At 42.7% G+C, this 26071-nt stretch overlaps 1 protein-coding gene and 1 pseudogene across 5 annotated transcripts in view; both read right to left on the bottom strand.

The window, feature by feature from the left end:
* Positions 1-25820, bottom strand: part of Capn13 (calpain 13) — a 93104-nt gene extending 67284 nt beyond the window's left edge. For 3 of the 5 annotated variants that reach the window (XM_076942237.1, XM_076942240.1, XM_076942241.1), the window contains exons 1-2: positions 25646-25820; positions 9388-9624 (exon numbers count right to left, since the gene is read on the bottom strand). In XM_076942237.1, the coding sequence (XP_076798352.1) occupies positions 9388-9624; positions 25646-25666 (258 nt within the window). In that variant the 5' untranslated portion in view covers positions 25667-25820. Of the gene's footprint in view, positions 1-9387; positions 9625-11160; positions 11204-25645 lie in introns of all 5 variants that reach the window. The other 2 variants (XM_076942239.1, XM_076942238.1) reach the window with 2 other exon arrangements.
* Positions 318-628, bottom strand: LOC117717119 (cytochrome c, somatic pseudogene; annotated as a pseudogene).
* Positions 25821-26071: the final 251 nt, after the last annotated feature.

The raw sequence follows: 26071 nt of genomic DNA, 5'->3' as shown, positions 1-26071 counted from the left end.
TTTTCTCAGTTTTAAACATATTCATATACCCAGTTATGTAACTCTAAGTATAAAACCATTTAATAGGTTTGAGGAGATACTCCCATATTTATGGAAAGTAAAACATTACTAATTAAGTCTAATCTTATCTTGAGAGAGGAAGAGCTCTAAAAAAGGTGATAGCCACTTTACGACAAGTCAGTTTTGCTTAAAGCAGGACTGTCCAACAAAAAACACTGCTAGCCATTCACGATCTGAATTTTGTGTATAAATTAAATTATGGTATACATTAAAAGCCATGAGACATTTGTTTTGTAATAAATAAGGCAGTAGAATTACTAATTAGTAGCCTTTTTAAGATAAGCTTTTAGGTCTGCCCTTTCTCCCTTCTTAATTCCAGCGAAGATCATTTTGTTCCAGGGATGTACTTTTTGGGATTCTACAAATACTCCATCAGGGCATCCTCTCCCCAGGTGATGCCTTTGTTCTTGTTGGCATCTGTGTAAGAGAATCCAGCAGCCTGACATGTCTTCTGCCCAAATAGACAGTGGAGATTTGGTCCAGTCTTATGTTTGCCTCCCTTTTCCACAGTGTGGCACTGGGCACACTTCTGAACAAAAATCTTCTTGACTTTTTCAATATCACTCATTTTTAATTCTCCCTGGACTGGTCAACACCACAAATGTTCGGACTAGAAGACAGACAGACTCTCTTGGGCCCAAGACTATATTGTATATACTCACTTATACATGAATATTAGCCATAAACTAGTTCACAGACCCAAAAAAAAAGCTAAACAAGGAGGAAAGCCTAAGTGAGGAAGCTTGAATCTCACTTAGAAAGGGGAATGAAGTAGTCATAAGAGGCAGATGGAGAGAGGAAACTGGGAGGAAGGGGAGATGGGAAGGGAAATGGGGGATCCAGGATCAGGCATTAGGAAGGACAGGAGAGATGGCTAGATGGTCATGAAAATGAATGGAAATCTGCACCCTTTGGGGATGAGGAGATGGGGCGCTTCTCCAGGATCAGACACAGTCTGGAACAAAAGAGAATCCCAAGAATCAATGGGGGTGACTTTAGCTTTACACTAGGGATATGGAACCTGAAGAGACCACCTCCTGTATTCAGACAGGGACCCCAGTGGATCAATAGAGACACCAACCCACCCACAAAATTTTCAACCCAAAATTTATCCTTTCTACAAGTAATGCAGGCACAGGGGATGGAGCAGAGACTGAGAGAATGGTCAACCAGTAGTGGGCCCAACTCGAAACCAAGCCCATGGGAAAGCACCAAACCCTAACACTATTAATGATATTCTGTTATACTTGCAGACAGGAACTTGTTTCTCTCTGAGAGGCTCCATCCAGCAGCTGATTCAGATAGATACAGACACCCACAGCCAAACAGTGAGTGGACCTTGAGGATTCTTACCGAAGAATGGAAGAAAGGATTGTAGGTCACAAAGGGGATAGTAACTCCACAGGAAGACCAACAGGCTCAACTAACCTGGATCCTTGAGGATCTCAGAGTCTAAATCACCAACCAAAGAATACACATAGACTGAACCTAGGTCTCACTGCTCATTTGTAGCAGAGGTACAGCTTGACCTTCATATGGGTCCTGATCAACTAGAGCGGGGGCTGTCCCTAAAGCTGTTGCCTGTATGTGGGCTATGTTCTTCTAGCTGTGCTGCCTTGTCTAGCCTCAGTGGGGAGGAAGTACCTAGACTCTCAGAGACTTTAAGTGTCAAGGTGGAGGGGGGGGGGATATCCAGGGGGTCCACCCTCCTAGAGGAGAAGGGGAGGCTGAGGAGGAAAGGATTGTGGGAGGGGATGACAAGAAGGGGGTCAGTGAATGGGTTGTAAAATGAATAAGTAAAAATATTAAATTTAATTAAAATTTAAAAAGAAGCCAGTCAAGTCTTATGTACAACATGAGTAAACACAAATGCATGCATATATACACATATGCACACATGCACATTCACACATGCTGACATCACATGCCAGACTGACTTAGACTAGCTTATCATCAAGTCGAAATTTATGTAGGAATAAAAAAATGCAAGTATAGTTTCTTTCCAGGATTTCTAATAACAGGAAATAGCATTTACATGGACCAATATGAGGAAAATTTAGACCCTTTTGCTATATGTTATGAAGGAATTTGAAAAACACAAATTCTTTTACCAAAGCAAAAGCAAAAACAAAAACAAACAGAAAACTCCAAAAATACCAGAAGATGAAGAAGGAGAAGGAGGAGGAGGAGGAGGAGGAGGAGGAGGAGGAGGAGGAGGAGGAGGAGGAGGAGAAGGAAGAAGAAGAAGAAGACAAAGAAGAAGAAGAAGAAGAAGAAGAAGAAGAAGAAGAAGAAGAAGAAGAAGAAGAAGAAGAAGAAGAAGAAGAAGAAGAAAAAGAAGAAGAAGAAGAAAAAGAAGAAGAAGAAGAAAAAGAAGAAAGGAAAATATATAGAAAAGTAGCTAGTTAGGGACAGAATAGACCTGAAATTAATAGCCAACATCAAGTTTCCTAGAAAGCAGAGGGACTGATTACATTAAAGGTGGCCACAGTGTCTATAACTCCTGTCCCCTAAAGGTCTGCCTCATTCCTCATCCTGGGCCTGAGAACCTTAGCCCTCAATCAGAGAGGAAAGGTGGGAAGGGGCATGGTGATGATCTTCAGAGGCATCTGAGGTTGTACATCTGGTTTCCCAGAGAAAAGCCCATACAGAACATGTGTACCTGTGGCTGAGAAAGAGCAAGCCCTGGGCCTGGGAAAGTCCCAGATTAGCAAGTGGCCTTGGCAAGCCAGGGCAGTGGGGGAAGTGCTTGTGATAAGATCCCAGAACAGATCTGTGCTGAACTACCACACGATAGTGACTCAGAATCAGCTGGCAGCTTGGTAGACCTGAGGCCGTGGAGTCTTGCCTTCCATACCTGTGACTCAATAGGTCAGCCAAAGGTAACAGTCAAAATCAAAAGTAATCCTGTGGTAAATCTGAGGCCCATCTGGGGCAAGGAATCAGGCTCAGAGGAGTTTAGTGATATGTTCCAGATCAGTTTGTCTCATGAGTCTCTCTTCTCCTCCCAACAGGCTAGTAGCTAAAGTCTTTTCCCACCTTGACATATTTGATTCTGTGAGATAGACAGAATCTTTGAAGCTCAGAAATGTTAGGTATGCCAAAGGAAGTTGTAGTAGTTAATGTGATATAGCAATTTAACTGGATCACGTTTATCTGGTAAATATTCTCTCTGGGTGTGTCTGTCAAAGAATGGGTGGGTGAGATTCATATTTGAATTGGTGGACTCAGTAAATCAGTCTACCCTCCCAGTGTGGGTGGGAACATCCGTACTGATCAATCCATCAAGTGCCTGATTATAACAAAGGGGAGAAAGAATTTGTTCCCAGCTTGAGATGACAAAATTATTTTCTCCTGGTGCCAGATGGGGAATCACACCTATAAGTTTTCTGGCTCTCAGGCCTCTGACACAAGACTTTCCTATGTTTCTAAGTGGAAGACTGCATATCATGGTATTACTTAGCATCCATAACTTTGTAATCAACACTTTGTAACAAATTTCTCCTCATAAGCTCATCAATAGGCGATATATCGATACATTAGTATACATGAGCATATATTGTCAATATGGACATTGCTAAATCATTGAGACTACATAATTATATATCAGTGCTATATAGTTATGCACACACATATAAATATATATTTTAAATTTTATCACATATTTGGAAAATCTGAATAAAAATAAGCCACCAATAATCATCAAACTAAGTAACTGTTAAATTAAATAATCATAACTTAGATCTAGGTTGTAGATTCCTTTCTCCAAGCCAGGTTTGGGTTACACTCTGTTATATTAGGAATGTGAAAAACCCATGTAATGCAAATCTTGGCAAACATTCTACCAGAAGAGGCATCACGGAAGCAATGGATCTCCACCATCTTTAGAGGTCCCACCCCTGTATAAGAGCATTTGCCTCACAGTATTTTCTTTGAAGGCTTCTCATGAATTTCCCACACAAAGTCCTGGTCTTGTGTAAGAGAACATGAATAGTAAATAGTTACCTTTGCACAGCAGTGACTAAAATGCCTGGGGGAGACTTAGAAGAGGAAGGGTTTGTTTTGGAACACAGTTTGGGAAGTTGGTTTGTTGATACCCTTAGTAGTAACATCGGGCAGTGACATGGTTGTTGGAGGAAGTGGACAGAAAGTAGAGAGCAGCCAAGGCATTGGAGACCAGGTATAGATCTCAAAGGCATGTCTCTCAATGACCTACTTCCTCCTACTAAGCCCTACCTCCTAACACTTCCAGAATTATGCAAAATACAACTCAGCCGGAGATGAAGCATTCAGCACACAAGCCTCTGGGAACATTTGATGTTCAGTCTGTAACACGTAGACTCATCATCTTGTCATGCATGCCTTCCAGATGGTGACTAGGCTTTTCTTTGGACAGGTGGCAATACAATTCCTTTCCTATTTTTCTGAGAGAATTCTGATGTGTTAGCATCACAGATTTTTTTTTTCCTGGCTTAGTGGCAATTGGCTGTTGGTATAATTATTCTGGTACCTTCTGTCACCTGTTACACGATAGAGCGTCTTCACAATTTACCCTACATTCAGATATGCATCTTCTTTTTTCTTTTCTTTTCTTTTCTTCCCTTTTTTGCCTCTTCCTTTTCTGAACAATATACTTTGGCGAGTCACTTCTAATGAGTGAATGTGCTTCCCCCAAACTACTCTGACTAAGTGAAGATGTTGTTTTTCCTGGGCAGGCAAATGCACTGCTCTGGGTGACTAAGACTGGTTCCACAATGAAGCTGTGAGCTGAGCTCCAAGTACCTATTAGAGAACATGCTTTAGACATGTAGCCCATTCTTTGGTAGCAAACTGGGCTATTTTTTCTCTGAATGGGGTTGAAGGTGACATCCCAGTCCCTTGGTCTATCAACATTGGTGACAATGTGAAGATCTCCCATCTTCAGTGCTGTCCACTATGGTAGCTACAGTTGTACGTGTTCATGTAGACCAGTGGTTCTCAACCTACGGGTCGTGACTACATTGGGGATTGTATATCAGATATCCTGCATATCAGATATTTACATTACAATTCATAACAGTAGCAAACTACATTTATGAAGTAGCAATAAAATAATTTTATGGTTAGAAGTCACTACAGCATTATTAAGAGGTCACGGCATTAGGAAGGTTGAGAATCACTGATTTAGACTTACATAACATTAAAATTTCTGTCTCCTCCTCACAATGACCGCATTTCAAGTACTCAGTAGACACATTTGACAACAGCCCATGGCAGTGAATGGAGCAGAATGAACATCTCCATCACTGCAGAAAGGTTTACAGGACACCACTGATCTATTTAGTGAGAGTAATATAATCTATCGTACAGGGCTGTGAGGGTAATGACATGACACATTTCATGTAAGCTCTCAGTATAATATCTCAACAGTGTACATACTCAACAAGTGGATTTTTTTTACTATCACCCATAGAATAAAAATTCTCCTAAGAGGGGGCCATCTAAGTACCAAATTTAATTTAGGGGATTCATTATACACACACCCCATGTTTAACTCTTGGCATTATCTTTTACTGGGAGCATAGGTTATAGGAAACACTAAGAATGATGAATCTTTGAGTTTCCTCTCTACAAGGTCACAGGCATCTGCAGAGCCCAAGTTGAAGTGAAGATGGAGGTTGGACATTCCTTAAAGAGAAACAGGATGGGTCAGGCTGTGAGAAAATTTCCCCTTCAACAACATTTCAGCAGAAACCTTATTGGATCATTGTTAGAAAGAAAGAGAAGAGAATGGAAGAATTGCAGATGCAATAGTTGATCATGGCTGTTATCCCTGACAGAAACCCCATAGGACCACCATGGAAACAAACCTGTGGGGATATCTATGAGAAAGTTTTTTAAAGTAGGATCCACCATATGTGTGAGTGGAATTATTACATGGAGATGGACAGCAGCATTCTCTCTCTCTCTCTCTCTCTCTCTCTCTCTCTCTCTGTCTCTCTCTCTCTGCTTCCTGACTGTGGACACAATGGACACAGTACAACCAGCTGCCTTCTGTTCCTGCTGCCATGCCTTCCTGGCCTTGGTGGACTACACCCCTAAACTGTAAGTCAGAATAAACCTTTCCTTCCTTACATTGCTTCTGTCAGGTATTTTGGACATCAACAAGGAAAGTAACAAATACAGGTGGTGAAAGGAAAGAGGGAGACAGAAAAAGAGTTATGGGATAGGAAACAACTTTTCTATGGAAGTCCAGATAACTGAGCCCGGGTCTTAGGCCCTTGACTTATAGGTTACTATTGAATCTACTAAGTGTGGATGGATAATCCAGGAAGAATAATAGCAGTTCCCTACATTTAAGTTTTCCCATTGTCTAGAATGAACTAGAATGAGGAGATGGGCTAAGGAGCCTCGGAACAAGTTTCAGGTGAACCGATCAGACCCATGGAGAGGCATCAAGCAAGCTATAGGGGAGGCTGGACTGAAAGCAGAGGTGGGTTACAGAAAGTGAGAGGTAATGTCCTTTGCACATCCCTTCCCACCAGCCACTGAGCCTCTAACACTTTTTATGACCTACCTTTCTCCTTGAAAACATTTGCTGATTTTGTGAGGGTTGAAATTGAAATTCTTGGTCTATGAAAGCCCAAGAAATTTGAGGGATCAGAGAACCAATAGCTGGTGTTTAGTAAGTACCTTCAATGTGCTAGACGCTAAGCACTGCATTTAGTCCTCCTTAAAATAATCATATGTAGTATGGCACAGGTCTGGTTCTCATCCCCAATACTTTTCATCTACAAAATGGAACAAAGAGATTGTCTAAGAACAGAGAGACTGACTTTCTGGAGGGGTCGGCTCCTGGTGGACCATATTAGGTTGCAGAGTCTAATGGTGCGTAAACTATCTCTGGTAACCAAAATCCAAGAATATAATATATAACCTGAGGGCACAATGACACCTTATAGAGGACAGTATATTGTGAGGTCGGGTATTTAGGTGTTGGATTGTCTAGCTGTGTGACTTCAGACTGGTCATTCTTCTGTTTTGCTTTTGTATCCAGAATTGAATTAATGATAGTCCCTCATGATAATTTTAAGAATCTTTCAAAGAGTTTAAAACCATAACACTGTGTGTGTGTGTGTGTGTGTGTGTGTGTGTGTGTGTGTGTGTGTGTGTGTTGGCCTTGCTCTGAGGCCTGGGCCTGGCTCTTCTATGCATGCCCTTTCACATAGTGACATCTGCAAGCTACAGTAGCCAGAGATACCACAGTAGTGAAGAAGTATATACCCAGGTTTTCTCTTTGCTAGCATATGTGGGAACTTGACCAATAAAAGTTTTCTCATTTGTACACATGAGCTTGAAACCTAAACAAGTCACCTACACACTCATGCATTTATTTATTTCTCTAAATTCTAACAAAACCCTTATAAAGCACCAGAGTTCATGTGGGTAAAAGTGTAGCATGTAGCCTTGGGAATCTTGATCTTACTCTTGGGTCCTTCTCTCCTCTCTCTAACCATGTCCCTTCAGTTAGGCTGTATCACCTGTCTTAACCTATTTTCTTTCTTGTAACATTAAAAATCATAAACACTGCAATAAGATAATCTACATGGAAGGTTTTAGAAACTATTATATAAACACCAGTATTGCTAAATTTGGAAAGGAACACATTAAAAAATATGATGTTTGAGACTATTTCCTGAAATGAACAACGTCTAGAGTATGGGTAAGTCCTAGGGTATGAAGCATGATGGGAAAAATGGACATGGCTTCTAACTGCCTTTACTTTGGATTACCGGTTGGAGTCTGTATGACTCATTTCTACTTGCCTCAGTTTCTTCTTGCACCCCAGGTTGCGATGCTGATGGAATTAGATAATTAGATACTCTCATTCCTTTCTAAACAGGAGTGTTATAAATGTCTCAACGCTATAAAAAAAGGTCTCACATAGACTGCTCAGCACCTTGGTGTGGGAAACAAAAATACTTCCTAAATAAATCTCATCTTTCAAAACAACAGAGGAGGGAAAAATGACCCTTCAGAATTTCCTGAAATAGACTTTTCCACCTCCTTAGGTGATAAAGACAAAAGAAGAGAGCCATGACTGAGGACCTACTGCAAAGGGCTGATGGGACCAACCATACAAGACTTATTAATGCATCCAGCTTTCTCGAACTAGCATTGAAACCCTTCCTGGTTTCCATTGTCCATTTTTCCCCTAGCGATGCGATTGTCCCAGCTAAGGCAAGAGGTTTTCCATTCAGAGCTTGGTGTCTTGAGTTCTCTTTCCCATGTGTGTAACTAAAATTATTAGTTGCATAGTTTTGGACAAGACAGATACTCCCATTTTTTTCCAGGGTACCATCAGAAATCACCACCTGTACAGCCTAGTCTGGTGCTACTCAATATGCCTACTTCAGTGCTTGGCACATAAGCAGTGCCTGAGAACTGAGCTGTTCTCAGTAGCCTTTGTACTAGTTTCCTGTTTTAGGGTGGGCTGGCAGCTTTGGAGGCATGAAGAAGAAGCATCAGTCACCCCGAAGCATCAGTCACCCCAAATCATTTGCCATTTAGCTCCTTTACATTTATAAGAGTCCAGATGAGACCATGGGAAACTTCAGTCCACTGCAGTGTTCCCTACTGAGCTTCATGCTTCAAAACTGAGATAGTCCTAGAAGCCAGCAGGGCTCACCTTGCTGCAAGATAGAGTTAGTGGCCATCTGATGAAGTGGGGGAGTCTGGGCGATTCAATTGCCACCCTGGATGACCACCCCGATGTCACAGGCATCTGTGATGTCTGAAGTCCTTTTATGGATGACCAAGACTTTCTAAGACTAAGAATGTGATTATAAAAGAGAGAGGCAGAGCAATTATTTAAATTCATCCTGTAGTATAAATGACTGACATGATATATTCTTTTTGAGTAAATTCTGGTGGGTAAGAAGAAAGGGACATAAAGACACTGACACCTGAAAAGAATAAAGGGCGACAGACTGATAGATGGGCTCAATTAAGGAGGTGGGGAGACACTAGAGACCAGGCAGCGCAGCCTCCGTAACCATGACATGCCATTTCCCCAGTCATAGGACTGAGATGTTTTAATCTAGCTGCAGTCATTATCAGAACTGAGTTAGAAGCCGTGATTCAGGCTCTGCCTCTGAGCACAGAGCTCTCCCATTTCTTGGACTGGATGTAAGACTGCAGCAGAGAAGCCAGATGAATCTTATTTTTCTCTCCTGTTTGGTTTGAGACTGGACCACCCTCTTTTCACAAGGAGATGCCATGGCTCACAGCTCCCAGATTCACAGAGCTTTCTGTGCTCCCAGATTGGGGGGAGGGGGTGTCACTCACCTGTGGTCGTTTCCACTCCAATTTTGAAAGGCGCTTTCCCTTGAGCAGCTTCTGGCCTATGGAAGATGCCTCAGCAGGGAATGTATCATCTACAAACAGCTGACCCCTGCTCAGGCAATGATCCCGTAAGGACCTAAAGTCCTGATTCTTGAACTTGACCACGGAGGTTTCCGCTAGAGGCTCTGTGTCATGTGCCATGACTAGCTCTAGGAAGATGTCTGAAGTCCTTTCTTTCTGCTGAGAAAAACGAAAATGATTACTGCCAAAACATTCTGATGCCTCCCACTTCTATCAGATCTGAGACTAAGATCTCTGCTCTCCCTGATATAGAGACCCTGGGTGGGCAAGCCTCAACTAAAATTTAATATCCGTGCTTTCTGTTCATGTTCAGCTTGGTGTACTGAATTAGCTTCTCGGTGTGTTCTCATGTGCATCAGAGACTCTGAGGGCATTTGTCCATTTAATGAACATTTATTGAGCACTGACCTTGTGCCATGCACTCTTCTGAACGTTGGCAATCCAAAGATAAATACATCGTGATCTTTATCCCCAAGGGGCTCATTACCAAGTGAGGAAGATGAATTAGACATCTCAACAACTGGCTATCATTCAACAGACACTACTCAATTAAAAATGTGTACAAAGCCCATGGCCATAAGGAGGAGGTGCTATAGCTCTCATGACAGTCTGGGAGGACATTCCCATAGGTGGTGACATTTGAATCAGGCCTCATAGGAAGAATTTACCAGCTGGAAAAATGGTGGATAATTTTTTTAATTGGTTGTAACTGCGTTAGGTAGCAAGTACACACAGACCCCGGAAGCTGGCTTGTGAAGTCTTAGGGTGTAAGAGAGTAGGAAGTAACTTGGAAGGTTTAGTGGGGTTTAGTTGGGGCTCAAATAGTTAAATATTGGGGGGGGGAATGGCTAGAAAGGCAGATTGGGAAAGTCAAAATACTTTTTTTTTTTCATTTGCTTTGTTTTGTTTTGTTTGGGGTTTTGACAATCACCTGCAAGGGTGGTGTGTGTGGGTGTTGGGGTGGCATATGAGCTTTGTTCTGATTGCATCTGTAGATAGGATGGTGATCCTTAAACAAGAAGGTGACCAGATGGAGGTGGGAATTCATGCAGACCGGACAAGGTTGGAGGAGAGATAGTGCTGGAGTATTAGTGGGAAAGAGATACACAAAGCCCAGGCTTGTTTTACAGGCAGAACCTAGAAGATTAGGTGATGAATTGAACAAGGAGGAGAGGGAAGGTGGTGGCTTGAATGGCCGCATAGGTTTTAAAGTTGGCATTGTATTTTTACTACCTATGTCCTGGATCTAGCATCCTAGGAAACAACCTACCTACCTATATGGGCTGATTGTATCAAACTTATAGGGTTTGTGATGGCATTGCATAATATTTGGCCCAACTAAGAAGTTTGTATACAGTAGGGGTTCATTAAATGCCAGCATCTAATTTTCTTGAAACATTGTCAATAAAGGCTTAGGATTCTTGTCCAGGAAGCCATACGGGTATGACTGATGCAATCCCACAACATAGACCTCACATCCTCCACCTGTGAAGCTAGCCACAAATTCAGTTACAAATTCACTTTATTAGTGAGACATGACAAGCTCTTGCAAGTCTTAAAGTTCTGCTGTTGAAGCTCTTGGGCCAATGTCTAATCAAGTGGGGTACAAGGTCCTGAGGTCCACATTCCTCATTCACTATTGTTTCACAGTGAAGAAAACCAGTGAGCGAGAATGAAAGAACACAGGGAACTCACTTATAAGAGAAGAACAGGAACTGACAGCCACGACTTGCGAATCCTAGAAAAACACATGCAGACTTAAAATAACTTTGCAATTATCTTGCAGTTACTTGGTAGTGGTATGTGGCAAATTACTGAGATAGCACAAATTCTCAGGCAGAATATCACCAGTTAAGTGTCATTGTTCAAGCACATTCGGAGGGAAATTGTACTTATAATTTTCTCCCAAATAAGATAGGAATAATTTACATTGGCATTATTAGACTGAGCTCTGTAAAACTAGCATTGTTACAGATTGAAAATAGTTAAATCTAGTCAGATCCATATAGTTTAACCTAAGGTTAAAATAATGATTAAATATAAGCAATTTGGGTTGTTTTTACCTAGTATGATATACGTGTTTCTTTAGTTTAGTTATTGGGGAAGAAAAAAATCCAGACCAAAATATTCTGTATGCCTTGTCATCTGCAATGAGGTTATACAGAGAGCCCACAACAAATTAAATAACACTGACAGAGCTGAGGTAACAGCAAGCTATCATTCAGAGCAGAAAAACAGTGATAGAAATTGCTTGTCAATTCAAGAGAATGGCAGTGACACCCAGTAATGAAGAGGTAGGGAATTGTAGGTTTTCCAACTGTGTGCGTGCTCAGGGACCAGGGAACCAACACAACATTACCCAGCCTCCTGCCTCTCCATCAAACATTGAATTGAAGTGTGTGAGAAAGTCTAGCAATGACCTAATTTTAGCTTATGAGAACCACACTGTAGTTACCCTTAATAACACAATTATGGGATTGCGAGTAAGGAGCCCATAATTGCATGTAAAAATTAAAGTTTAAAGGATTTAGTTTCATTTCTCTGTCAGAATCATTTGCAGGTCTTACAAGTTGGGGATGAGTCCCTGGCTCATTCTAGAGAGGCCCCACTGCCCACAATTGAGTAATGGGTTAGCCAGACCTTAGACATGCCCATTTAAGAGTCACTGTCCTGATTTGTAAACGAAAGATAATTTCTACATACATAACAGGGTCGTTCTGGAACCCAGAAGAAACTATGCTCATAGAATGTCTAGCACCATAACTGGTAAATAGAAAGTGGTCGATGGTTAGTGTTATTAGTACAATGACCATTATCATGTGAGCATAAATGGCTTTATGTGACGGTCTGACGTCTTCTAAGACAAGGGACTTGCTTGTACTCAAGGGCAGGCTCAGGTCTCAGGGGCCTGAAGGATGCAGGTATGAGGGTGATCATATCTCTTCTATTTGTTCTGCACTGTTTGCTCATTCACTGGGCTGTCTAGTGTCACAGTGACAGATGGACATCTGCTGCTGGAGGACATAGGTCACTCTGGGGAAGGATCTTTTTTTTTTTTTAATTCTGTTTATTTAAAACAATATTTTTTTATTCTTTCTTTGAGAGTTTCACAAACTCTATTTTGATCATCTTCTCCCAGATCCACCTCTATCGTCTACTCATTCAATTCTGTATGCTCATTTTCTGTCTTTTGTGCTGAGTCCAGTGTGTGCTGCCCATGCCCACTTAGGTGTAGGGCCATCTCCTGCAGCATGATTGACTGACCAGAGGCTACACCCATTATGAAAACTGACTCTCCCTCTCCCGGCAGTATTAACTGCCAATGGCTCCGAAGTCAGGGTAAGACTTCACGTCCACCTCGGGGAGACTCTCGATGAGTAACAGAAAGGACAGAGAAGGAGGTTCATTCAGTTAACATGGAGGCGCACTTGTGTACGTGCATGCATTAGTGCACGCACACATGCTTCACACCTACCATGTCTCCTCCTTTCCAAATTGATCATCTGTAGAACTTGACCACATGTCACTATTTTGTGTCCCAGAAAGGACCTCTCGATTTTCCCACTTGTCACTTTGGAGGGAACTTTGGGATTTCTTTCCTTTCTTCTCTCCCCTAATTGCCCCACATTGTAAAGAGGAAGCAAAGTAAGAGAAGTCTCAACTGCACTGGTCTGAGAAACAGAAAGTGCCAGAGGCAGAAGACCCGCCTGATGCCCAGGGGCAAGTATGGCTGCTGCTGAGACTCCTGGGATCAGGAAAAACATTGGAGAGGTAGGTCAATGGTGGAATGAGGAGGAATTGGGTAAGCCAACGAGTCAGGCTTCAGGAAGGTGTGTGTGGGGGGTGGGGGTGGGCATGAAACCTCCCCTTCTGCTGACCTTAATGAATGACCTTTATGAATCAGGCTGAGTGCAACCTTCTCTACACTCCCCTGCCAAGGGGGAGACTGTTTTAATCATCTTGGTCTGCATAAGAAAATGTCAGAGAAGGCCCACCAGAAACAGATTGCCTTGATTCTATCTGGAGGCTAGAAGAGAGGACCAGTTCTGTGTTCTCAATTCCTTTTTATATAAGGCCATGGTCTTTCATAATTAACTTCTTCCTTGTGACTTCATCCCCAGACACAGTAATACTAGGGACTAGGTTTCCTCCATATCAGTCTGAATAGGGATGTGGGGAACTTAGATCAGTCAGAGCAGTGGTTAGCTAACTCCAGTTTGATCCAACAGCTCTCCTGGCACTGTTTACATATTCTAAGAAGTTTGCAGATCTGAAGGTACTGGGGGGATATAAATTAGGATCTTGGGGTGTAAGGGATGGATGCCAGCGGACATAAAAAGGGTTGGCCAAGCAGCACCTCACAGTACTGAGTATACAAACATCTGAATGAATGGAAAGATGGTAAGGTTCCTTTAATGGAAGAGATACTTGTCGACACATGTAACAACATAGCTAAGTCTCAAAATCATCACGGCAAGCGAAGGAAAACATTGCAAAAGAGCACACTCTGTATGAGCGGCTTTAATGTGATTGTGAGGGAAAACACTCAGTGCTCACCCATAAATGGAGGGCTAAGAGTGAATGCATTACAACTCTCGAGGGTGACACTGGTGCTCATCTTGAGTGTGGCGAGGACGTCACATGAGTAGACACCTGCCAATTCCATCAGTGTTTGCACTTTAAATACAGACAGTCATATATTAGTTGTACCTAAAGTGCTTAAAATAAGGCGCTGTACAAAGCAGATACAATCTCCATCCACTTTCTCTCTTAATCCCACAAGTTAACAAGTAACTGTGCTTCATTTCTCTCCCCATCTCACACATTAACCTACAATGTATACAGTAATCTCTCCATTGACAATGGAGGTTCTTCTCTTTGCTTTAATAAAATGCTGCGCTATAACTATGCTTAGCCTACCTTGTCCTAAGTATCTCCAGCTTAGATCTCTTGCAATGGAAGTTTTGGGTGTAGAATATGCATACATGCATTCTAAGTCAGCTACATTATTTTCCAAGGAAGAAACTCCATTGCAACACCCTCAGTGATTCTGGGTATTGGCAAGCTTCTCATTAGTACCCGTCTAGTGTGAGCAAATAGCAACTCCTTGTGGTCTTAATTTGTTTCCCTGATTAGTGGTAAGATTGAACATTTTTCAATATATTTCTTCTCCATTTGTACTCCATCCCTTGAGAAATGAATATTCATATCCTATGCACATTTATCCACTGGCTTGTCCTTCTCATCGATTGGTAGGACTTCTTTATCTTCTTGGCATATGCATCTTTGATTGGGTGTATATGGTGCAAGTCTCTTCAGCCGGCTTGTGGCTTTATCTTCTTTTAGTGTCATTTGAGGAACACAGCTATCTTTTAATTTATGCAAACATATTAAAATATCAACTTGATTTTTTTTTATAAACTGAGCCAAATGTTAACAGTTGTGGGTATTTAATATAGGAAACGGCGTGAGTTTTCTTTTATTTTTTTTAAGTTGATTTGTAATTAACACTACAATTTTTCTGATTTAAGAATTGTTATAGCTCTGGGGCATCTTTAACAAATTCGACGCAGAGAGAAAAAACCTGAAATACAGTCAAGGGACATTTTGAGCATTTAGTAAATTAAATAATGATGAAAGAAGAGAGTATCTGTGTGCTCACATGTGTGTGCATATGTGATATGTGTATATATATATATATATATATATATATATATATATATTTGGTATGCATGTGTGAGTATATGTGTATGTATATATGTGTGAGTGCTGAGTGTGTGTGGTGTGTGTATGTGAGTATACATGTATATATGTGTGTGTGAGTGGTATGTTTGTGTGAATGGTGTGTGTATATGTACAAGGGTGTGCATTCCTGTCTTTTAATAACAACTGTTTTTTTTTTTAAATATAAATATCTCATCTTACTCTGCACATGTAAGGAGGTAACAGCAGACTAGCTTGGCCAGGCTGTGCATCCTGCCATATGGGAGCACTGTGCGATGTAGCACAGTGAGGCAGAGGCACCACAGTAAACAGAATTCACAGTTTATAGTCTGACCCAGAGATGCAGATAAGCGAGTCTGGACTACCTTGGAACCCCTATACTGTCATTTTTACCTCACCCAACAAAGAAAAGTGTTGAAATTTAAAGAAAGAGCTTTTGCAACATTTTCATCATGTTTAATAATGGAAACAAAGGAGAACTACCACCCAAGTGATGACAGAATCAAAGCTCTGAATGACCTCAGAGCTAAGAGAAGGAAGGGTGACCCAGGGGCTCACAAAGCTGGTTTTGCATATGAAGGCTGAGCATGTGCAAAAGTGAGCAGGCTCTGTCTTAACTAGACTCCATTTTGAAAAGTTTGTATATCTAACTTCTTGGTTAAATGGAGCAAAACTGTGTTTAGGGTCTGAACAGCCACCAAGGCAATGTGTTGCTCTAGATGGAGTGTCTCTGGTCCTGTATAGTAAGGTGCTCTTGGCCCCTGGGGTGTTCATGTGTGGCTTTAGTACTAAGGGTTACATTCCAATTGGCCCATTGTTGCTCTCTCTGTTGTGTCCAAACAAGAGTCAAATTTGTCTAGAGAGGCAAGTACTTCACTTGCAGGCAGACTTTTTGACATGTAGTTAGACCCACCTGGAGCAAGGGGTGACTTTATTGAACTTGTACAAACAAGTCATGCAGGCTGGAGGCAGGCCAGCCAAGCAGGCAAGCAGCCTAGAGACCGTGATTAGTATCTTAATGGGTTTCTAGGAGAAAGGGCACAGAAATGTCATTGTTCCCAAGCCCAGCATCCTGGTTCTCAAGATGTCTAGAACAGTCCTGTTCTGGGAAATCAGAAGGTTGACCATCTCTGGACCCCAAGCAGCTACTGGGTTCTTGGCTTGTGCTTGTCTGCTGTGGGACAGCCATTGTTGAACTCCACTAGCCGTATCACATAAACCAGTCTAATAAGCTTGATTTTAATATGTATTCACTCTCTTGGTTTTGTAACCCTAGAGTATGCTGACTAATACACCATCACACTCTCACACAGGAATCACTAGTCACACGTGGCCCTTGAACTCTTGCTATCAGGCAAGTGACTGACTTTTAATTTGATTCCATTTCATTTCATTTACATTTAGATTGCATTTAACCGTACTCATCTATGGGCAACTAGTGGTTGCCTTATTGGACAGCACCAAGGAAAAGACTGCTAACGATGTGAAATGCCACAGAACAAGGAAAAACATGACAGAGTTTCCATGGGCCTCATCAGGCAGAGGAGGATGACTGCGAAAGAATGCAGACAAATCGTTGCCGCCTGCAGTTCCCTCTCAACTTTGCCCTGCTGGGCTCTCTCCATTCAATTACATTTCTCCAGCATCCAATTTTTTTCACCCTCAACCCACTCAGTCATTTTCTGCCAATGACAGGCTCAGGAAAGCAAGTCCCTCAAGCCTCCCAGTGACAGGTGCCTGGGCTGTCCTAGAGCTGCCTACAGGAAGTACTTGAAATATTCTAGCCACAAAAGGTGAGCTCTTTGCAGTTTTTTTTTCCAAGTCAGCTAAGGAACAGGAAGCGGTGTTCAATTGTTACTTGCCCAGGAGTGATGCACATAGCTCTCTCCTGGTTGGTGTTTTTCAGAACAATAGAAATAAATCTGATGTAATGTAGCAGAACACGACAAAGGATGGCTTTCCCCTTAACAAATACTCGTTTGAAATGGTGCCCAAACCCCCGCACGCACGAGGAGCGATCTATTTCCCACAACAGTGTAACAGCAAAACCCATTACTAATTCCACAACTCAAATTAAAACTAACAGACCTTGAAGGCTGGGGCTGACACTCTCTCTGCTGACAAGGAACAAGGAAGGGTGGAGGAAGGGGCCCGTTCACTCTCATGTGTGTGTGTTTAATTACACTGTTTAACACATGGAGAATAATTTAGTCACCAGAGTGGAGAAAATAAGGCACTTAACTGCTCTCTGGCGGAAAAAACACTCGGAGCAAACCACTTTTAACTATATGCCTCCTTGACATACCCCAGAGCTTTAGGGAGAGAAAAAGATGGAGGGAGGCAAGGAGGAAGAGAGAGAGGCCAGTCAGACAGAGCCAAGGAGAGTATGGGACTAGACAGAGAAAGATGGGAGAGAGGAAGGAGAGGAAGAAGGAAGAAAGAGTGAAAATGTAAGCAAAGGAAAGTGGGCAGAAAAGCAAGGGAGAATGATGGAGGAAGAGAGGCCTTTGCACACAGGCATATTCTCTCAGGAGAGCTTGAGGGACCTGGTACCAGTGTGAGAGTGAACACTGATGACAGGTCTTGAAGATGGAGCTGAACTTTGGGTGAGGTGAGTGTTGGCCTGAGTTATCTTCATGCCTCAGATCTCTTAGGAAGACACCAGCCCTTTGTAGCCTAAAAGCCATGGGTGGGGGTTATGTCTCCCAGAAAGGCAGAAGTCAGAGGAAGATTCTGGTAGTTTCTTTACCTGTTGCTATGTAAATACTTTGACAAAAGCAACTTTACAGAGAAGGAGACTGTTTTAGCTCATAGTTCAAGGTATAGTCTATCACAGTGGGGATTCAGGGCAGCAGGGGACTTTACATCACACCTGCCATTGGAAACATGTGTTTGCTCAGTTCACTTTCTTCATTTTATACAGTGTGGGACTCTCCACCGTTAACTGTGCCATCCACAGTTAAGATGGGCCTTCCCATATCAATTAATATGATGAAGGTAATCTCTTACAGGTCCGACCATAATCTTATTCATTAGTTTATTTCAGATCCAGTCAGGCTGACAAGCAACATCTTCATAAGGACTGTAGTGAGTTCCATTTGCAGAAAAGGAAACTGAGGCTCAAAGTCAAGCTTCAGGAGCTGAGCAACACTTGTGGGTTTCTGTGCTAGCACTGGTTTCAAGACTAGAAATCTGGCCTGCAAGTAACCCATGTTCTGTCCCCTTAATCAGGGCTAAAAGGGATGGCAGTCCGTAAGAATCTTCCATCCTCTGAGATAATCTCTACTCTACCAACTGGCCATGGGAGTGGGAGACATGAAAGAAACCAGGCTCAGATTTAGAAGCAATGAAGCGTCTCGGCTCTGCAGCAGATGCCAGAGGAGTGAGTACTCAGAACAGAACTATCTATCGTCTGCCAGTGATGAGGGTTAGCTTCAGTGCTGGCTGCCAAGGAGACTGACAACTTGGCATGATAGCACAGAGTGGGGAAAATTCCTTCTGTGGGTCAGCAGACATGGCAGCCACACCACCCTTTTTCCCACTGTTCTGGCACACGAACCCAGCCCCCATCCTCCCATCTTCCCATCTTCCCGTCCTCCCATTCTTCTCTCAGCCTCCCAGCCTTCCAGCCTCCCAGCTTCTGAGTCTCCCAGCCTCCCAGCCTCCCAGCCTCCCAGCCTCCCAGCCTCCCAGCCTCCCAGCCTCCCAGCCTCCCAGCCTCCCAGCCTCCCAGCCTCCTAGCCTTCCAGTTTCTCATACTCTGAAACTTACAGCCTCCCAGCCTCAGAGAGTTCATAGAGCTTAACTGATGAGAACATCTCAGAAAGCCCCAGTTGACAGAGAGAACAGAAAGGGTCTATGCATCCTCTCTCATCTCAGATAAAACTGAGTCTCCTAGACTCAGTTTCTCCCTTTGGAAGATTAAGCAAACTGAACTTTCTCTTCTAGGTTTCTTTTTCCCCTTTAAATGTATGGTCTGATTTCTGATGCTAAGAATATATATGGACTTTTATGCACCCTAAATATCTCCAGACAGTATAGTTGAGTTCCTTCTAATTCTGTTTAAGTAAGTTTGAGTCCCAATACCCACAAGGAAGGAAATTTGTCTTGGTGTCTCTTCTCTCTCCAAGGATCTTTGATGGACATCACCCTGTTAGGAAAGATACCTAGAAAGCTCTTGGGTAGACTGTTAGTTTTATTCTACCAACAAGGTAGGCTTCTTTCTGGATTCTACAGCTGGATGCATTCCAGAGACACTGTATAGAATTTGCTGCATTCCTGGACTTCTGGGAGTAGGGTTTTTGTTTGTTTTGTTTGTTTGTTTGTTTTGTTTTGTTTTGATCTATGAAGAAAGCTTGGGCTTCACACTCAAACTTAGCCAATACAAATTTTTTCTTAAGCACATCAGAAAGACTTAGGAAGTTCGTGATGGGCATGCACTAAATTAAAATACCAGGTTATAATGAGCTTCTGTTTTTAAACAAAGTCCCCCAAGAAGGATCTAGCCCTCTGATCACTTCTCAAAGACCAAATCAGACAACATTAGATTCAGAATCTTTCTTCCCTTCCTTTAAAAAAATTTTTTTAAATATAAGTTAAGGTCATATTTATATAATCCACTTTCTCTTAAAAGATCACCCTTTGGTCTTTCTTCTTAGTCTCCCATTGACATGAAACAAAGAGAAAATAGATGAGAGATGCAGACAAAGGCAGGAAGAGCACATTGAGAAAAAGAGACCCAGACAGAAAGAATCCAGAGACAGAAAGGGAGCCAGAGACAGCCATTCAGTGGGAACTAGGACTATGACGAAGAGACATAAGGCATGCAGTGACAAGATGCAGGAAGGGCAGGGTGGCTTGGGTATTTTCCTGTATTAGCCTATGGTACTGAAGCTGTGCAGTACCAGGACAGCCCCATCTCCAGAGCAAGCATTCAAGTATAGTCTGGAAAACAGATAAATTTGATGTGATACACCCCTAGATGGAATTCTTGAAGGGTACTCCCCACCCCCTCTATCTCTGCCCCTGACTTCAATATGTGGGAGGAGCAAAGTCAGTAGAGTTAGGAGGTGTGGGCCTCTTCCCAATTGGCCCGACATACCACCTTGTGTCCTGGCTATTTTGGGCATTTGAGGTCTGTTTCAGACTCACAAGTATGCAGTCGAGCCATGGACTGGAAGCCTGGCCCAATACTGACCCTATGTGGCCCTTCCCAACATGAAGAGGAAGCATAAGCAGTACCAACATCCAAGAGCACTTTGATCAAAGGGACAGTGCTCCTTTCCTGAGAAGTAATCCAGGATACCTAATGATGGTCCCCAGTTCTAAGCCATATTTCCAAGTAGGTAAGGTTACACCTCTGGGATCAAGGACAGGATGTGGACCAATGGGAGGACTAAAGTCTTCAGAAAACAAAACTTCTATATTAAGTGTGTCAAAGAGCAGTATGAAAGCGAACAGACTTAGAACATGAGTCTACATATATAAATGTGAGTGCAACCGTGGTAATGAGGGAGGGGAAGCAGAGGCAAGCAAGGTTGGAAAGGGGGCAGAGCCTCTAAGGCAGCCCAAGTGCCTTTCTTCATCCATTCACAGTCACCAGTCCTGAGATTTCCAAGTGGGGCTGGATCACTTGTGAGAAGGACTGTGGGTAAGAAGTTTAAAAACAGTAATAGAAAGAAATGGTTTACGAGCCTGCTGGTAAGAAAGTATGGGGCAGGTATGGACAGGACAGGCCTCAAGATGATAGATAAGTATTAACTCCTCCCCTTGAGAGGAGGTGGGGGATGCTGCCATGAATTTTCTATTGCCTGTACCACCTTTCAAAACAACTGAGTTTGGCATGTGCCCATATATGGAATGAAACCTCACTGAGTAGGCAGATATGCTTCATGCAAAGGTCCGAGGGAGACACTGGTACCAGAACAGGGCCCTGAGATGGTCCATATGCACAGCAGTCTACGAGAACATCTGGGATCAGTTTATTCAGAAAGCTCTGAACTACTCCCCCAAGAGATGGCACCTTAAATGTTTCAAGGATGTTGGGGATTTCAGAGCTGGCTTTAATGTCACCCTTCAGCTGGTTGGCAGACATTTGTGTTATTATATAATATATACTTCTCATGTATGACTCCACTAGATGGGGAGGCAGTGAGACAAACTTACTTTGTCCCACTATACTGGCTCTTTAAAAATTGGATCCATTACTGGGTATAAGCAATAAATATAGATTTAAACAAGTGAAGACAGTTAGACTGTTTCTGGGTCAATGCAGGAGCTGACCGAATTGGCTCACAGCTGCTTTTGAACGTATCATGGCTACAGGTTAGAAGGTCCACCACACATCCCACACTCAACTGTCTTCATCATGACGATGAGGAACTAGGACCCATTGAACTTTCCCAGCTGTTTACTGGGGGATTCAGCTTTGCAGGTTGATGAACTTTCTACATACTTCTCAGTTTCTCATTGTGTTGCAGAATTTTTATGCAAAAAAATACTATGCAAAAGAAGAGAATAGCACATAGCAAATTCCCTTGGAGAATTCAGCAATCAAGGCAGAAGATCCAGGTTCACCCACAAGTGCTGTGGTTGAAAGCAGTGTTTTCTACAGACATTCAATAGAGGAAGCTGGGTGAGTTCAGTTGTCTTTCTTCTGGCCTTTCCATAGCTTTTATATGCGGATTTGAGTCATGACCCTTCAAGTAAGGTGAGGGCAGTAGGCAGCATGTTCAAATGTTGGCATTAATCCATTATCCTGAGGAGCTTCCAGCTCTCAGAAGTCATATGCTGTTTTGTTTCAGGGTCTTTTAGTTTTATATATCTTTTGGGTGTCTTAGTTTCTCTCTCTCTCTCTCTCTCTCTCTCTCTCTCTCGTTTATTATTTTTACTTGATTGCTAGTTTTTTTTTCTCTATGTACTGTGTTTTAGGCATCACTATTTAAAGGCAGACATAGAGGTGGGTGGGCACGTAGCTCAGTTGGTAAAACATTTGCCTACCATGCACATAGCCTTAGGTAAGCTTAGCATGGTGGTACTTTCTGTAATCCCTTCCTGTAATCTCAGGACTTGTAGGAGCACCAGAAATTCAAGGGCACCTTTATGGACCTATCAAGAGTCTGAAGCCAGCCTGAGCTACACAAGATTATGTCTCAAAGGAGTGTGTGTGTGTATGGGGTGAGGTAGGGTGGGCAGAGTCTTGAACATGGCAGAAAAGCCATACTCTATTTTGGACTTCTTATGGCTCCAGGCTTTCTTCTGTCTGTCCTACTGTGTGCTCTACTGTGTGAAGTTTCAGAGCTTTGGTGTGCATATCAACTGACTTGTTCCAAACACTCAGGGCGTGGTCTAGGCCAGCCTATCTGAAGCCCTGTGAGGGTTCTCTCGGGGGTGAAAGAGGTGAGCCCTAGGAAATACACCTGCCAACATCATGCCAAGAGAAGCCTAATTTGCTTTACTATTTAATAAAATACTAAAATGATCATTTAGTCCTTTTTGAACTTACATTTTGTCTTGGATTCTTTAGCCCCACCTGTCTTTTGGGAATCTCTCTCTCAATATCTCTCTCTCTCTCTCTCTCTCATTTTTGTTTGTTTTTTGTTTTGTTTTATTTTGTTTTGTTTGGAGACAGATCTTATATAGCTCAAGAGGGCTTCAGACTCTGGAAGATGGCTCATTTCAGTCATGTGCCTCTGTGCTGAGTATGAATGGTTGTGGTCAACTGTATTGTTGACAAAGGCTGTAGCTACCTGGGAGATGGGTCTCTGGGTATGTCTATGGGGGGATTGACTATCTTAATTGACTTGACTATCTTAATTCAAATAAGAAGATGCACACACTGTGGGCAAAACTATTTCCTAGGCAGAGGACCCTGGACTGTACAAGAGTTGAAAAAGTTAGGTGAGTACCAACACACACCATATTTATTGTTATCATCTCCCAACTGTAGAAATAATGTGAATTGTAACTTTATGTTCCTGCTGATGTGACTTCTTCCAAAATGAGGGACTATAACATTGAACTGTGGTCTGAAATAATTCCTTTCCCACATTAAATTGCTTATGTTAGATCACTGTCTCACAACAAGACAAGAAAAAACTAAGATACTCAGCCTTTTGGTTTCCTTTTTCTACACCAGACAAGGAAGCACCTCTGCTAACGCTTCAGGACTCAGATGAGGTGCCAACCTTCGAAGGTTAGATATAGGTTTCTCAGTGAAGGGCAGGGAATGAGATAATACATCCAGGAATGCAGAAGAGTGAAGAGTGAGTTTATCTGACCAAGGAAAGTGTGGGAGCCAAAATGTGCATTGCTTCTTCTCTTGTTTCTGTGTAAGGAAAGACAGGACATACAGCCAGTCCAGTGATAAGTGTCTGGCCATATCTCTCTGTAAAGAGAGGCCAGATGGGTGACTTTCTTTTGTTTCCCATCGTTCTCTTGTTACTTCCCATTGCCTTCACTCTTGCTGCCCTGGGATGGTAGCCCCTAGTATGTTAGTATTGTAACACCTAATCTTTGTCAGTAGTCATTGAACGGGGAGGCCAAGATAAAGTACAATCACCAAAGGACTCAGCTTTCTTGAGCAATAACCACAACCTGTATGCTAAGTCCTTTGTAGTTACAATCTCACCTAAACTTTCAATCTTGAGAGCAAGGTGGTAGGAAGGCTACGACATCTGAGTGAAGAGGAAATGGAAACACTTCCAATGGATAAGACAGTGACGGACACAAAGTTTGCCCTCAGTGCCAACGAGGAGGCCATTCCACTGTGCACTTCCCCACAGCACCTTCTCTTCTCTGGTGTTTGTTTAAGAGGGTCACTAAACACAATCAAGAAACCAGGGCACAAAACAAAGTATGACAGAACCCTAGATCTATCCTTTGCATTTAGTAGGATCTTAACAGCCACCTTCTCCATCTTCAAATTGGAAATAATGAACTCACGCTACTTATAATACTTGCCCATTACACAAGTAGCACATTATTATACCCACTCACTTCACATAGTAATAAACAAATCCTTGTATAGTTATTGTGCCTCCCCTCCTCCTAGGAAGCAATGAGGTCAAGAGGAGTACACAGTAGGGAAATTCAAGAGAGCATACTGACTACAGATACACTCAATGCCTTTAGGGGGGTAAACAGAGGTCTATCTGTCATTTGTGACCCCATTCTAAGCATAAAGAAAAATCTGCCTTTGTTCTAATCTGGGAAGTTTGAGGTTGACCTAAGCAGCTGGAAGTGTCTCCCTGACAACAGCATCACATCTCAAAGTCAGGATAACTTCAGCAGCCTCAGAGGCACTTATGTGACCATGACTGCAGGAGGTTATAGAGGCTCTCAGGAAGGCAGTGGTAGTGACCTGACTTTTGTGTTGAGCTCAGACCTTTCCCAACTTCATCCTTGTGGCTATTATAACAGATTATTAGAAAACAGTGTCTAGGCTCTATGCTTTCCTTTTAATAAATACATACTGAATACCTGCACTGCCAGAGCTACACATCAGTGAGAACAGAAGTCCTGGTTACTGGGCTAGGCAGTCAGTACAGTGCTTGCCACAAAAGCATGAGGAACCAACTTTGAGTCTTGGTACCTATGTAGAAAGTTGGGCATGGTGTCATACACTTTGCTCAGCAGAGATTATGAAGAGGCAGGGACAGGCAGGTCCCTGGAACTCACTGGCTGATGTTCTAGCAGAAGCACTGAGCCTTGGGTTCCAGTGATGCCGATTCACAAAACAAAGTAGGTAGCTCCTGGTGCAGATCACCCAAAGTCGTTCTCTGGCCTTTGTATGCATGCAAACACACACACACACACACACACACACACACACGCATGCACGCACACACGCACACATGCACATGCATACACACATATACTCATATACATAATAAATGAGTAAATAGGTAAGGTAGACAGTGTCTGAGAAATGACACTAAAGTTGACCTTTTAACTTCACACACACACAAGCACACATACATTTATACTTGTGCAGGCACAGAAGAAAGATTAAAGAAGGAGGAGGAGGAGGAGGCAGCAAAGAAAAATCATGATTCCTGTTATCTGAATGTTCTTATGGTCGACAATGACCTCAAGGTTGTGACGCTGTATGAATAGAAAGCAAAGGTAACTAAGTGACCAGGACCCATGACAAAACTGTGATAAGCTTCTCTACAAAACTCACCTTGTGCTTGCCTGTAATAGTTTCTAACACTTGACAATAGATTTTTAATACTCCCATAATTTCACCTCTCTTTAAGTCGTCCAAGCATCTATCTCCTAGGACTTGGAGCATAGGAAAGGCGTGGTTTTCAGAGCCTCTGCATGCTGCATCTTAGCCCTGGCACGGCACCCAGAACCTGCATCAGGAGGAAGGTTTCTGGGAAGCACATAGGTTCATGGATGGTAGGAGGATTCACTAGGTCCTGAGCCTGAGAGATGGTTGCTTGCACCTCACCTGTGTCCTCTGCAGGTGCATCCAATAGAGTGGCACCCCAGGCAGTGTTCCTGCAGGAAGCCCACCAGGATGAGGCAGCTGCACTGGCCAAGAGGTCTTGAGGGCTGGAGAGAGGCAGAGAGGACGGTGGAGGAGAGTGCTGTTCCTTTGTAGGGAAGACAAGGGAACTGGCAGTACCAGGTTCTGCCTGCTTCTTCCTCCCAGCTACTTCCTTATATGGGTGCAGCTGGCACTGCAGCCCCACCTTAGTCAAACAGTATTTCCAGCCTTGACTCTGGGGAGACAGAAGGGGGGCAACTGGCTTTCAACAGGGAGATCTCCCAGATTTTTACTGTTTTCAAGTGTTTGCGTGGCTTCATCTTTATTTCTGGGTCTTGGTGATTTTACAAAACTAGGGAAGCAGAAATCCTTCATCCTGGAAGCTCA

Source organism: Arvicanthis niloticus, chromosome 11 (genome assembly GCF_011762505.2).
Source record: "Arvicanthis niloticus isolate mArvNil1 chromosome 11, mArvNil1.pat.X, whole genome shotgun sequence".
Lineage (NCBI taxonomy): Eukaryota > Metazoa > Chordata > Mammalia > Rodentia > Muridae > Arvicanthis > Arvicanthis niloticus.
The sequence above is the reverse complement of the archived record's forward strand: the minus strand, read 5'-3'. Positions and strand labels throughout refer to the sequence as shown.